Raw genomic sequence first — 11,514 nt, forward strand, 5'->3', positions numbered from 1 at the left:
CAGGTTTTCTCTGAGTACTTCAGTTTCCCCTGCCAATGTTCATTCCACCAAATTCTCAATCATCATAATCACCTGGGACAGGCTACAATAGGTCAATCAGTGGTCGCCATGCCGAGTGGACCCAGTCGGACTCCCCCCCCCACTAAGCGAATTAAAAAAAAAAGTTAACAGCCTACAGTGAGTCTCCACGGTTACAACGAATACATGGAGAGTTCCCGCAGTGACAACCGCAATAACAGAGGGTCGTTGCCTGGGGCAACAAACGTGTTTCCTAGGAGATGAAAGGTTATGAATTATTTGAAGCATTGCATGACAACAGAAGGTTCATTGCATAGCAACTGCCGAGGTTATAAAAGCCTAGCTTTGACAAGAGACAAGTCATCACAATGTGACTTTGATTTGAGACAAGTCAGTTGAAATATAACAGCCACCGGAGTAACAGTGAAGTTCCAGCATCCGTTGGAGTCAGTCAGTCAGTCAGTTATTAGTGTAGCTCCAGGTAGAGCAGAAACAATCTCACATCAGAAATAGAGAACAGAAGACTTCACTGAGATCAGAGGTGTAAGAAGTGATTATGACAATGAAGTAGTGGATAATAATTGTACTCGTGTGTGTAAAAGCGTTTGTTCAATAAATATTCACTGAATCTGAAACCTACATCAAATTATTCATCACATTACATAGGAGAGAGAAGTAGGTTACCACGTAACACGAGAATATTGAACATCTGAAACATATACTTGTTTATAAGTTCAATACTGAACAGAATAATATGGCCAAAATAATGATACTTATCCCCACACTTGCTTTCTTCTAATGATATGGGGACTGTTATCACTGGCTGGGCAATGTAGTGTTTTCTCTGGGTCAACACACTTTCCACCATTGGAACTATCAAGAGAGATTGTCATCCTAGTCAACAAATAAAGCTGTTGTCAGGTATTCAGTGCAGAACCCTTCTAATAGAACATAAAACAATGTTAGTGAGCTTCCTTACGTAGTGGACTACCATATTTCTTCATATTGGAAAATAACACACACTCCTTTACAAGGGACTGCCATTATAACAATTTGTACATTTGATTACATTGTTCCTCATATTAAAGTCTTCACCACCTTATTCTCTCATGAATCATACTGATAGTGTGGTCTGCTTTTCAAGTAACATATGTAATGTAATGATTATTGAAAATATGATATGTATTCATCTTCATCAGTTCAGTGCACAGCATTCTAGCGGAATCAATAGTGCAGGATATCCCAAATCTTCCTGTCCATACCAGAGCCCTGTAAGAGTAGAACATATTGTCTCACAATCAAGAAACAATTCATCAGTAAACATTACAAACATGGTGCAAGTGTTACGTTGTGGGGTTACGTTTAATACATTTATTGCAAACATTTGCTAAGCTTAATTTCTTTTCTGGATTAAGCCACACAAAATAAAGCCATTACATCATGAATTAAAACAGACATACTGTGCTGAATCCCTGGGAAAGTTGATGAATTTAATTTCTCTGTGCCTAATGGATGAGCACCCTGGGGAAGAGAATATTTTCTTTGTTTCCATTTATACTGCAAGAAGCAATACAGAAATTATAAGACAATCACAGTACACTCTGAGTCTCTTCAGATTCTATAGACTTCCTGTGGGCTAAACCAAAAGATGCCTAATATGTCATAACAGAAATATGATTTGGTTAAAATTTCGTAAAAAGAATTTTTTAATATGTACAGTGTTAATTTCAGGTGGCATAATAAGCATACCATTCATATAGAGAAATTCATCACATTCTCCATAAGCATTTTATTACCAGTACAGGTACAATAGGACATATGGAAGCCGACGTGCCGAGGGGACCTAATATGGATTCCACCTCACACTATATGAAATCTTAATTATTGTAATCTACTGTAATCTATTGTAAACAATTTTAAGTATTGTAACTTTATTCTCTTATTGTAATCAGCCAATGTACAGCAACTGACTTGTCCTATATCGTGTAACAATGATCTATAGGGACGAAATAAATAAATAAATAACATGGAGATGTAACTTCGTGCGTACGTCGACTCCTGTTTCACAACATCACATCAAAGATCAAAATCCATACTTGCCAAATAACGGAAAAATACATCACCGTGATTACAGGTAAATAAGCATAGCCAACCATTGCCGCCATCAACCGAAAATGAAATCAGGCTTCAACGGGGCTCTGTGATTGGTTTAAAAACATGAGATTCGATACAATACCTGCGGTGTTCTGTGATTGGTTCCAGGCTATCTGATTACCAACGGAAAAGTAGAGATGAAAATAGTTGAAGAAAGCAGTCTTCTGGGATTTGGCACCGTGTATATGTGGTGTTAACTGACGTTCCTCCGAAACGTCGGTTAACACCACATATACACGGTGCCAAATCCCAGAAGACTGCTTTCTTCATAGTCACCGCCGTGAAAGCCTCAAATCTTACATGAAAATAATTGTATGCGCAGCCGAGGAGTGCGTATGTCTCCATATCTGTTATGAGAGTTGCTACCACTTGCCTTTCGGTCAATGAACACATGTGACCAGTTGACTTTCCGAGTTATGCACTTCGTTAGGGTAGCGAGTTTTGTTATCAAATGGCTGGTTGGCCGCGCCATAGCTTATGCGGTTAGTCGCTGGCTTCCCACCCCATTTCGATCACATGTCTGGTCAAGTGGGATTTGTGGTTGACAAAGTGGCGCTGGGACAGGTTTTCTCCGAGTACTTCGATTTCTCCTGCCAATCTTCATTCCACCAATTGCTCCACAATCACCCTCACCTATCATCTGCAGCTGGTACAATAGGCCAGAAGTGGCCGGAGTACAATGGACTTAGTCCCACCTCACTAGCATTAAAAAAATCGCTGGTTCTTAATAGAATCTGTTGGCTGCCCTGATTTGTGTCATGGGTGTCGAGGTCAGGGAGGTTGTGTGGTTTGTGTGTGTGTTGCAGGTGTGAAGTAGTAACCGTAGTAACTGTGTTAATAAAAATGGCTGATGAATTGCAAGATATTTCAAAATTAAAAGTTGGTATTTACACTGTGACACGTTTCATAATATTAAGTGTATACAAGAATAACATGTAATAATAATGTACTGTATGAACGCATGTAATGAATTTGTTGTTTACTTTCTCCTTTAAGTGGTAGTGAAAAACATCGGTCTGGAAATTCTGACGGGTTTGCAGGTTTTTGGCCCTAAGTTACCAAAAGGTCTTTTCGAATTTCGTCTGCTTGTTTTTGTGTTTATATGGTTGTGCGGTACTTCAGCTCGTGAAGAGTTGGGAAGCTTTTGTTTGTATTTGGTATTAGATAGGTTATCGGTGCACGGCGAATCCGAACATACCGGCTGCAAAATTTGCACTTCGAATAGACCACAAAATAAAATGTCGATTTTCTTTTAAACGCTCAGATGAGTTTGATTTAGTTCCAGTAATTTATGGAGATCACATCCACCGTATGTGTGGTATCTTCAGGGAATTAACAGTACATGCACTAGGAGCCAAACGCGAAATGTTAATTTTCTCGAAACTGGATTTACCAGGTAGTCAGATTTTATTGTTCAGTATTCAGCAACCAACAGTGATCTACAAGGCCGCGCCATAGCTCAAGCGGTTAGTCGTTGGCTTCCCACTCCGGCAGCCCGGGTTCGATCCCTGGTCTGGTCAAGTGGGATTTGTGGTGGATAAAGTGGCGCCGGGGCGAGATTTCTCCGAGTACTTAGGTTTCCCCTGCCAAATTCTCCATTATCATAATCACCCAAGGCAGGTACAATAGGCCAATGAGTGGCCGCCGTGCCGAGTGGACCCAGCTGGACTCCACCACCCACTAAGTGAACAGTGATCCACTGAACAACAATCAGTTTTTCGTTTAGAAGGTAACATATTTGGGGTAAACCATATATGAGAAAGTATGTGCATTGTATTTGCACCAGTTTTATTTAGTGTTGACTATGAGCTGTTGAATGATCTTCCTGTAAGTGTATAACACTGTGTTGATAACTTTCAGGTGGCAGATTTGAAGAAGGAACTGAAAGGTAGAGGTCTGAGTGTGGTGGGAAATAAAACTGAATTGGTAGGAAGATTACAGCTATCTTTACAAGGAGGTAAGTTATTTTAGTTTGATAAAGGTACTTCAGCAGAACTGAAGAACTAAACTACAGTTAAGATTGGGACTAAGTAATTATAGATGTTGCTGTAACCCCTTTCTGGCAGTAACAAAATATTATTATTAACTTAAAGCCATATTTGGCTGCTATGTATTGTGTGACTGATATGAAAAATGTTTTAGTCTTGTGGCATTCTGTAGTAAGGTTTTGACCCAGTTTCATAAATAATGTGTGGTGTTCTGCTGTCAGAGCCCTTCAGTTCCTTCATTTCAGCAATGATGCAGTAGCTCCCTTTAGTGTTTCTTCGTTGTAGGTGGCTCATTAAACAAAATAGCAATAGTTCCAGATGTATAAATAAGGAGCTTGTATTACATACCTGTTGCAGTAAATTTGTGAGATGGACATGAAGGAAGGATGATGTTTAATAGATTATGGACTATAAACTTTATAGATACCATCATGTTGTGTATATAATATTTATCCTATATTATAGCTATCAACACAGCTCACTTTCAGCAACAGACATCAGTTGCATAACGACTATTAACTTTAATCACTTGAGTTACAGGTCATAGAGAGGTACCTGATTATTATAAGTCGAAACATGTAGCACAATCTACGCTTACATTAAATCAGTAAGATGTATACCACCATCTGTTGTCTGCATTGAAGATACACCCACTTTATTTGTTGTTTTGTTGGCTTTAACAGGGTGAATAGAAATGGACTCAGTTTGTACATAATTTTTGGTATTGTTGAATTTTTTTTAACTCTTCCACATGGAGGCATTGCAGGAAATGCTGATATTCACCCCTCATATGCAATGTGAGGCTTCTTTTTTTTCTTCTTTTTTTTTTAATGCAAACTTAAGGTTAAGTTTTGAGTTATATTCTCTAAAAATTAATATAAAATTTGTGGGTGAGGGGGCCTTGTCCCATCAAGTGCTTCTGAAAACTAGAATTTTATTTGTTTTTCATTGCAGAGAACTCCTTGATCATAGAGCCTGATTCTGTAGCAGGTGATTCTGAGGAGATTATGGATGATGATGATGTCCTCGCTGTGAGTTGCTGATAGTCCCTTCATATGAACTGTAAATTTCTGTGTAGTAATACTGGTACTGATGGTTCCAGTTCCTCATTGTGCCCACATAAAATATTAGAAAAGAAAATGAAATTTCAGACTTGAATTGTGTCTGATATCTATTTGAGTGCACATGGTATCTTAACCCTATAATAGAATGTTATAGTCAGAAGGTCGCACGATCTGCCATTTTGCCAACATTTTTTCTTGCATAATCACTTTTTGAACTTTCTGTATAAAGAGAGAAAATGGATGCTCTGGAACAATGAATCCTGCTTTCTTCTCATATCAGGGACCATAAGTTTACTTTGTAATCACAGAGAAATACATCAGTAGTCATATCATGTGAGTGTCAAAATCACTAATATGATGCTTTACATCCAAGTAGTAAACATTTTCCCTCAGAAAGAAACAGCTTAGACTCCTCATTTTGTTGGCAGGATGAAGAGGAGGAAGAAGTCTTGGTGGGTGACATCAGCACCTCCCCAGAACCAAAACTAAGGAAGCTGGCACCAGTGTCTGAGGATGAAAGTCTTGTGTCCAACAAACCTGCTGCAGCAAGCGCCAAAAAGATTGTGCTAAACCGCAATGTGGTTCCATCTGCTGCAAGCTCTGAGAAGGAAAACCACCAGCAGCAGACAGCACAGGGCATCTCTGATACAGGACAGCAGCCACAGCGCCAGCATCAGCAGCAGTCTGATGGCAAGAAGGTCATCAAGCTGTCTGCCTTTTCCATGAAAGAGGTTGGAGATGTTTTTGATCAACACTGAAGGATTCATTTTATAAAATACACATATAATCTGTGCACAACCCTGAATATAACATAATATCTTAAAATCAGAGACTTGGAAATAAGAAATAAATTTGTGGGAGGTCTTGTCGTTCAAGGGATCCAGTATAGTGATGAGTTATAGGCTGGATGGCTGGGATTTGATTCCCAGTAGGGGTAAGAAATTTTTCTTTGCTCCATACTATCCAGACTGGCTCTGGGGCCTGTGCAGTGTACTATCCAGTGGATACCAGGGGTCCTTTCCCCTGGGATATAGCAGCCAGAGTGTCAGTGTCAAGGTGACCACTTGCCTTCATCTATGGTTGAGGTCAAGAATGGTGGAGCTATACCTCCATTCCCCCCACATCTTCATGGCATGGTGCTTAATGAAGTATTGCATTCAAACTGTAGAATTTCTTGATCTTATACTTTTCATTTTAGTACTCAGTACTACCATCTTTGCAGAGTTTCTTCTTCAGTTCACACTTCCTATCCTAACATTATAGGACTTGTAGAAGGATTCATTTCTTGGTAAGATACAGCATTCTGTGTGTAGTCCCACTTGTGTGAAATTTATAAACTGCTAAGAAGTGTTCTTTTTTTCTGGGATTTAACACTGTAGTCAAGTAAAAATCACCTGACATGAGAAATTTAAATATACTAAGAAAGGTTCTGTCTTCTAGGATGTACCACCCTGTAGTGCAGTGAAAATCGCCTGACATTTTGGAGGAATGTATTACTTCCATATTCAGAGCTGAAGAATAACATCAGATCCAACACTGTAACAGACTGGTTTATTACAATAAGTGTTAGTAGCCTTCTTAATAATTATAATTTGTTTTATAGCGCCTGGAGATGCGAGCACAAAAGTTTGGTGTGGAACTGTCAGTAGATGCCAAGAAGGAAGCCAGAGCTGCTCGCTTTGGAATATCGGCACCCCTCAACACAGGCACCACTGTTGTTAGTATTATAGGCACTGCGTAAACGGTATTTTCAATACATATCATGGGAGATAATATACATATAGAAATTATGTGTGAAATTTTATTTTGAGTCATTTGGTAGTAGCAAGATATAACACAGACACTTGGGTATGAAAATAAAATTGTAGCACTGGCTGTTTGCTGCTTCTTATGAGAGTGTAAGGTGGTTGTCAAATTTCATGATGTTACTTTCTGTTTATAGACGCAAAGTTCAGACATTCTTCGTAAGCGGGCTGAGAGATTTGGGCTGACATTGTCTCCAGTAAGCAGCAGAAACTTGAGCAAGGTCAGTTATATGTAAACTGCAGAAGTGTGTTTTTGTTGATGCCGAATTTGGGCATAACTGATGGAGCAGGATGTGCATGCTGCCAGGAATCGAACACAAACCCATTTCACAAGGAAGCAGAATGTTAATATACCTTACATTCAGGAAGTATCATGTTCAAATCCAGAGATTTTTTCCTGTAGGCAAATGTCAGAATAGTGATTTTAATACACCACAGTGACTTTCTTCCTCATCCTCCCCACCTGCTTAATGATAAAGGACATCTGCAGTTCATATAGTGGTACAGTTTAACAGTGGAGTTGAACACTAAATTGAAAAAGAATGTCTGAAATGGAGGTATATTAACATTAAGATTATTAACTTGGTTGTACTCTTCTCTAAGTATAATTAGAATGATCAAGTCAAGGAGGATGAATGGGGGAGAAGAGGAATGCATATAGGATACTGGTGGGAAAGCCAGAAGGAAAGAAACCACTGGGAAGATCAAGGTGTAGCTGAGGGACAATATTAAAATGGATCTTAGAGAGATAAAATGGGGTGGTATGGATTGGGTTGATCTGGCTCAGGATAGGGACCAGTGGAGGACTTTTGTGAACACGGTAATGAACCTTTGGGTTCCATAAAATGCTGGGAATTTCTTGAGTAGCTGCAGATTTGGCATCTCAAGAAGGGCTCAGCTCCATAAGTAAGTAAGTATCAGTAAAATTTAATGTGAAATGACGGAAAACTTGGAACGTTCTACTGAGTTCAGTTTGCACGTATATGTCGTGGACTGCAATGTCTGTTGTGTTGCTTAACATGGTTGTAGTTGGGCATGTAATGTGTGAAGCATCCCTGCAGTAAGAATGTGATTGGAGTACTCATAAATCAGCCGTCCTCCAGGCTGTTATTATTATGACTGGTAAGGCAGAAAACCATCACAGTGCAGCAGCATTATGCTGGTGGTGCTGATATGTTACATTGAGCTGTGAAAGTAAATTAATAAATTTAATTTGTGTCAAAGAATGGAGAATTTGGAATTGTCAGAAAACATGCACCTAAACAGCAACATATATTTTTTTGCACAACTTGGTATTGTAGTAACATATTGTGATTGGCTGTGCCATAGCTCAAGCAGTTAGTCTCTGGCTTCCCACCGCAGCTGCCCGGGTTCAATCCCAGGTCTGGTCAAGTGGAATTTGTGGTGAACAAAGTGGCGCTGCTGCAGGTTTTCTCCGAGTAGTTCGGTTTCCCCTGCCAATCTTCATTCCTCCAGTTGCTCCACAATCACCCTGACCTATCATCCGGGGCTGATACAATAGGCCAGAAGTGGCCGCAGTGCAAGGGACTTAGTCCCACCCCACTAGCAATTAAAAAAAAACATATTGTGACATGATGGCTGAAAGCCAGAATAATGGAACAAATAGATATGGTCATTGCTAAGCAACGGTTTGGTGAATACATGACTGCAGCAACAGATACTGATGCAACAATAGAGGGTGTGGTGTTTTCTGTGCAGTCCATACATGACTTACATAATGCGGACCAACTGGATAAGCCTGGCAGTTGACAGTCATTTGTTAGCAATCTTCAGTTGCATTATTAGCAGCTTAGCACTGACTAGAGATGACAGACAGAGGACTTAATATGTGCAGTAGTTTTAGCGATCTGTAGAGTTTAGAACAGTGAGGTCGTTATCGTTATTTGTAGTTTCAAGTGTTCAATAAATCCAGTTATCAGGTGAAACCCTGCATCTAGTCACTAATATGTGGCAAGGTTGACTGGTTAAGGTTTATGTTTTTTGGAAGTTCCCAGATTTGATATCCAGGCTGAGACTTGTGTAGTTTTTCTCAGTGTCTTGAATATTTTAGGATATCTCAAAATAAACCATGATTACTTCATTCCAGATCCTTCCCAGTTTATTATATACAACCATCCTCCCATTCAGTGCTGTATAACCTCCGCAATTCAGGCTGTGAAATAAAGATATGTGTTACGAATATCTAGGTTGGATTTGAGAAGTAACAAAAAGAAACCTCCTGACTGTTCTTAGGAAATCTTTGTCACCCCTCTGACCCTCCCTTCCCTCTTTGAAAAATATTGATCACTCTTCATGCTCTTAGGTTGAACTCAGTGAAAAGCTGGAAAAGAGGAAGTGGAGATTTGGTGCTGATGATACAGCACACGGAAAGAAGAGCCCCATAAGCAACAGTGTCCTGGAGGAGAAGAAGCGGCTTCGAGCAGAGCGATTTAAGCTTACCAAATAGCCTGTCATATTGTCACTCTATTGGACTGCTTTGGCACAAGAATGTGTTGAAATGTATCATGTCAGCAGCAGTGCAGTGTGATGGTGTGGTACTCTCCGTAACTCTTGTAGGAAGTATTATGTTTGTATGAATCTCACCCTCATAATCATCTCAGTACATGTTTCATAGCTACAAGGGTGAATGAAGTTGTTAATAGTCCAAATAGCAATATGCATGGCATACTTCTTTCCTTCTTATAATAAAATAAAATTTGTGAAAAGAAAAAATTTACTATCATTCCCATCCCAAAGAGTACAGGAATTTGAGAAAATGTTTTTGTTATATGTCACACCATAACCTGGCAGAAATGCATCTCATTACCATGGTTACTATAAAACGTGAAATTTATATACTCGTCATGGGCCCGATGCTTTTCTGGCAAATGAAGTAATAAGGTAAAGTTGTACCTCTGCCTAACTAATTGAGCACTATGCCATGAAGACGTATGAAGGAGTGAATGTATAGACCCACGTTTTCTTGACCTTGGCTCTAGTTGGGGGTGAGTGGTCAGCTTCATGCCCCAGCTGCTTTACCCCCAAGGAAAGAGTCCCCAGTACCCATTGGATAGGAGGCTGGGTGGGCCCCAAAGCCATTCTGGATGACATGGAAAAGTGAAAATTCTTGCATCCGCTGGGATTCATGCTCCTACCCCTTAGATGTCAAGCCTGTAGCCAGCTAGTATACCGACTGTGCTATCCCAGCTCTTTGGCAAATGAAGTAACGGGGAAACAAATTGGCTTTGACTCAAATGCATCATCATAGCAACAAAGTTAACAAATTCCCTGGGGCGGTCTATCCAAGATGAACATCTGTTGTCTTTACCATTTTCATCTCTGACACTGCTTGAGAAAAACTGGCAGCCTTTGATGATTTATTTATATATATATAAGACTGCATCTAGGCTGGCTCTGGTTTCCACCCAATTTACTATCCATTGGGTACAAGGAACCTTTTTCCCAGGGGTAAAGCAGCTGGAGTGTGAAAATTGCAATGTACCTCCACTTTATCTTCATGGCATGGTGTTTAACCGTGAGGACTTTTATGTGTGTTTTTGTTCACTGAAAGATGCCAGATATGTATATGCTAATATGTATAATCAATGATATTTGGACATTTGTATATAGCAAGTTAGATACAATAAATTATTAGATATCTGTTGTACTCATGTGTGACTTTCTTACTGCCACAACTCTTTAAGGAATGCCAGTCCTTTCTCTTGACCTGACTACTTCTTAAAAGAAATAATGGCAAAATCTTTTCAAATTGCATAGTTATGCTTACAACCACCAAAATCCATCTACTCTATGAATCAGGGTACATCATACTTTGTGTAGGCAATCTTATGGAAGAAAAGTCCTGTGTATGTATAAGTGGACTTCTACAGGCATACGAATACTGAAGCACGTTAAAAAAAATCTGCTAACTTCCTAAAAATGATCTAACAGTGCAAGTTGTTGATGACAATGCACCCTCATTCCCACAGCACATCAAGTAAAAGATTTTTCCATTATTTCTTTTAAGAAGTAGTCAGGTCAAGAGAAAGGACTGGCATTCCTTAAAGAGTTGTGGCAGTAAGAAAGTCACACATGAGTACAACAGATATCTAATAATTTATTGTATCTAACTTGCTATATACAAATGTCCAAATATCATTGATTATACATATTGGATATCTGTTCATAATGCTTCAATTTGGGGAACCTGGTAAAATACAGTGACATGTTTTTGTAAAGAAATTTATGAACTGATTTCAGTTTTATTTGGTTAGAGTTTGTAAACAGTGGACAACAAGACAAATTGTCTGAAGTTTATTGTATATGTACATATTCTGTTTTCAAGGTCAGAGGATTTTCTTTTCTTGTGTTATTTTAGATCCAAATTTCTACATGAACACTATTGACCCCCCAAGCATTAGTTTTCATAGCCATTGCTGTTTTCTGATTAAGTAATCAGGGTTGGTTGAAGTAATTATTTCTAGT

At 39.2% G+C, this 11,514-nt stretch overlaps 1 protein-coding gene and 1 long non-coding RNA gene across 2 annotated transcripts; one reads left to right on the forward strand and one right to left on the reverse strand.

Annotated features, from left to right (window-relative positions):
* Window positions 1-1,242: 1,242 nt before the first annotated feature.
* LOC117282520 lies at window positions 1,243-1,558 on the reverse strand. The gene is made up of 2 exons (XR_004513279.1): window positions 1,479-1,558; window positions 1,243-1,287 (listed from the first exon to the last, which is right to left on the reverse strand). It is a non-coding gene; the product is annotated as an uncharacterized LOC117282520 (long non-coding RNA).
* A 1,353-nt stretch (window positions 1,559-2,911) lies between these two features.
* Window positions 2,912-9,999, forward strand: LOC111866948 (SAP domain-containing ribonucleoprotein). Its single transcript, XM_023856337.2, has 7 exons — window positions 2,912-3,051; window positions 4,033-4,129; window positions 5,115-5,191; window positions 5,653-5,955; window positions 6,828-6,941; window positions 7,167-7,250; window positions 9,353-9,999. The coding sequence occupies exons 1-7, from the start codon at window positions 3,016-3,018 to the stop codon at window positions 9,494-9,496; spliced, it is 855 nt and encodes a 284-aa protein (XP_023712105.1). The 5' UTR covers window positions 2,912-3,015; the 3' UTR covers window positions 9,497-9,999.
* The last annotated feature ends 1,515 nt before the right edge of the window (window positions 10,000-11,514 follow it).

Source organism: Cryptotermes secundus, unplaced genomic scaffold (genome assembly GCF_002891405.2).
Source record: "Cryptotermes secundus unplaced genomic scaffold, Csec_1.0 scaffold899, whole genome shotgun sequence".
NCBI classification, from domain to species: domain Eukaryota; kingdom Metazoa; phylum Arthropoda; class Insecta; order Blattodea; family Kalotermitidae; genus Cryptotermes; species Cryptotermes secundus.

Bases quoted from the DNA above. Each gene is read 5' to 3' on its own strand.
- LOC111866948 (XM_023856337.2), top strand. From the start codon at position 3,016: ATGGCTGATGAATTGCAAGATATTTCAAAATTAAAA. The intron at 5,192-5,652 runs GTGAGTTGCTGA...TTTTGTTGGCAG, and splicing joins ATGATGATGATGTCCTCGCT to GATGAAGAGGAGGAAGAAGT. The intron at 6,942-7,166 runs GTTAGTATTATA...TTCTGTTTATAG, and splicing joins TCAACACAGGCACCACTGTT to ACGCAAAGTTCAGACATTCT.